Source organism: Rousettus aegyptiacus, unplaced genomic scaffold (genome assembly GCF_014176215.1).
Source record: "Rousettus aegyptiacus isolate mRouAeg1 unplaced genomic scaffold, mRouAeg1.p scaffold_m13_p_2, whole genome shotgun sequence".
Lineage (NCBI taxonomy): Eukaryota > Metazoa > Chordata > Mammalia > Chiroptera > Pteropodidae > Rousettus > Rousettus aegyptiacus.
In genome coordinates, this window is record NW_023416295.1 from 126,960,881 (window position 1) to 126,962,816 (window position 1,936).

At 31.5% G+C, this 1,936-nt stretch overlaps 1 protein-coding gene across 1 annotated transcript; it reads right to left on the reverse strand.

Moving 5' to 3' along the window:
- Positions 1-767: 767 nt before the first annotated feature.
- LOC107505823 (olfactory receptor 6C76) lies at positions 768-1,709 on the reverse strand. Its single transcript, XM_016136177.2, has one exon. The coding sequence runs from the start codon at positions 1,707-1,709 to the stop codon at positions 768-770; it is 942 nt and encodes a 313-aa protein (XP_015991663.2).
- Between the last annotated feature and the right edge of the window lie 227 nt (positions 1,710-1,936).

Consider the following 1,936-nt stretch of genomic DNA (forward strand, 5'->3'; position numbering starts at 1 on the left):
TGTTCTTAAAGTCATAGTTTGTTGTGTTATTATTATTTTCTTATTTAAGCAATAAATTGCTCTAAAAACAAGCAAAAAAAAATAAAACAGTGAAATCTATTTTTCTCCTACTGATTTTTGGTCATGATGACAAATTTGTAATATATTTTTAAGTTTTTTTTTTTAAATAGAGAATATAAGTAAATCGTGACTTAAATTTTATGCTGGGTATGAAAATACGCATTCTCTTTTCTCACATTAACTCTTACTTTATTGTGTTTATTTTATTTGAGTTATTCTTATACTCATGTGGTTTAATTAACTGTTTCAGTTTTTAAAAAAATTAAAAAGTATTTATATATACATATACATACACACATATACATATAAACATATATACATATGTTTGTATATAGGTGTGTATGTACATCTTGAAACTAGAAATACTTAAATTAAGAACTAAAAAACCTTGTTCTGTTCAAATATTTTAGACAGTGGTTTATATTTTCACTAAGTATATTATGCAAAATACATGTGTAAATATACGAAGTAACTTTAGTCCTAACTTTGAGTTGTATCATATGAAAGTACATAAAACCATTCTATAATAATTTAATGCTAAAGATCACATAAGATTTGCAATGTAAGACTATTATATCCAAAATAGCATAAAGCAATTGTATTTCCAAGAGTAAATAAAAGAAAAAAGAGAAGATATTTAAAAAATAAATTATTCATTGGTTCTCTGGTTTAAAAATGTGTATGTTTGTTTCAGTTATAAATTACAGTCAGATTAACGTTTTTGAGAAAAATATTTTTCTCACAACATCCTTAAATGCTTGTTTCACCTGCTGGTTCCTTAAGGTGTAAATAAATGGATTCAGCATAGGAGCGACAGAGGTATTGAGCATAGCCACCACTTTTGTCAAAGCAACCCCTTCCTTTGCTGACGTTTTCACATACATGAAGATGCAGCTTCCGTAAGAAATAGAAACAACAATCATATGGGAGGAACAGGTTGAAAAGGCCTTTTTTCTTTGTTGAGCTGAGGGGATTCTCAGAATCGTTCTGAGAATGTAAGAATAGGAGAGAATTACTAACATCAAAGTGGACATAAGAGTAAGCACAGCTAAAACAAAGCTCATGAGCTCTAGAGTACTAGTGTCTGTGCAAGAGATTTGCAGTAAAGGAGCAGAATCACAGGTAAAGTGGTCAATGACATTGGAGTCACAGAAATCCAGCTGCAGGCCCATGGTCAGTGGTGGAAAGATTACCAAGAAACCAGCCAGCCAAGAGCTGCCTACAAGCTGGTAGCAGATCCTGTTACTCATGATGGTCGTATAATGCAGGGGTTTGCAGATAGCCACATAACGATCATAGGACATTGAGGCCAGAAGAAAAAATTCTGTTGAACCAAGGAGGATAAAGAAAAAGAGTTGAGCTGCACAAGCATTATAGGAAATAGATTTGTTTCCACTTAGGATGCTGATCAAAAATCTAGGATTACAGACAGAAGTAAATGAAATTTCTAAAAAGGAGAAATTCCTGAGGAAAAAATACATAGGGGTTTTCAGGTGGGAATCCAGCAGAGTAAGAATGATGATAGTGAGATTTCCAGTAACACTCAATACATATGTGAGAAATAAAAAGCAGAAAATCATGACCTGTATATCTGGATTATCCGTCAGACCCAGGAGGATGAAATCTGTCACCAATGTTCTATTTTTCATTTCCGGTTATTGATTTTTGACAAATCTTACCAAAAACAAGGCAGACAACAATAAATCAATTAGACAAGCATAAATATCTGCACCTATTTTTAAAGTAATGATTGTATTTTCACAAAAAGTACCTGAAACTTAAAATAAGTTCTTCCTATAAATTCTATACATTTCTCATTTTCTCCAACTCTGTTATACTTTTTATGGGTGTATCTTCTGTGTTTAATAGCAATCTT

What these genes read in the sequence shown, in the direction of transcription:
- LOC107505823 (XM_016136177.2), bottom strand. Translation starts at nt 1,709, where the DNA reads ATGAAAAATAGAACATTGGTGACAGATTTCATCCTCCTGGGTCTGACG.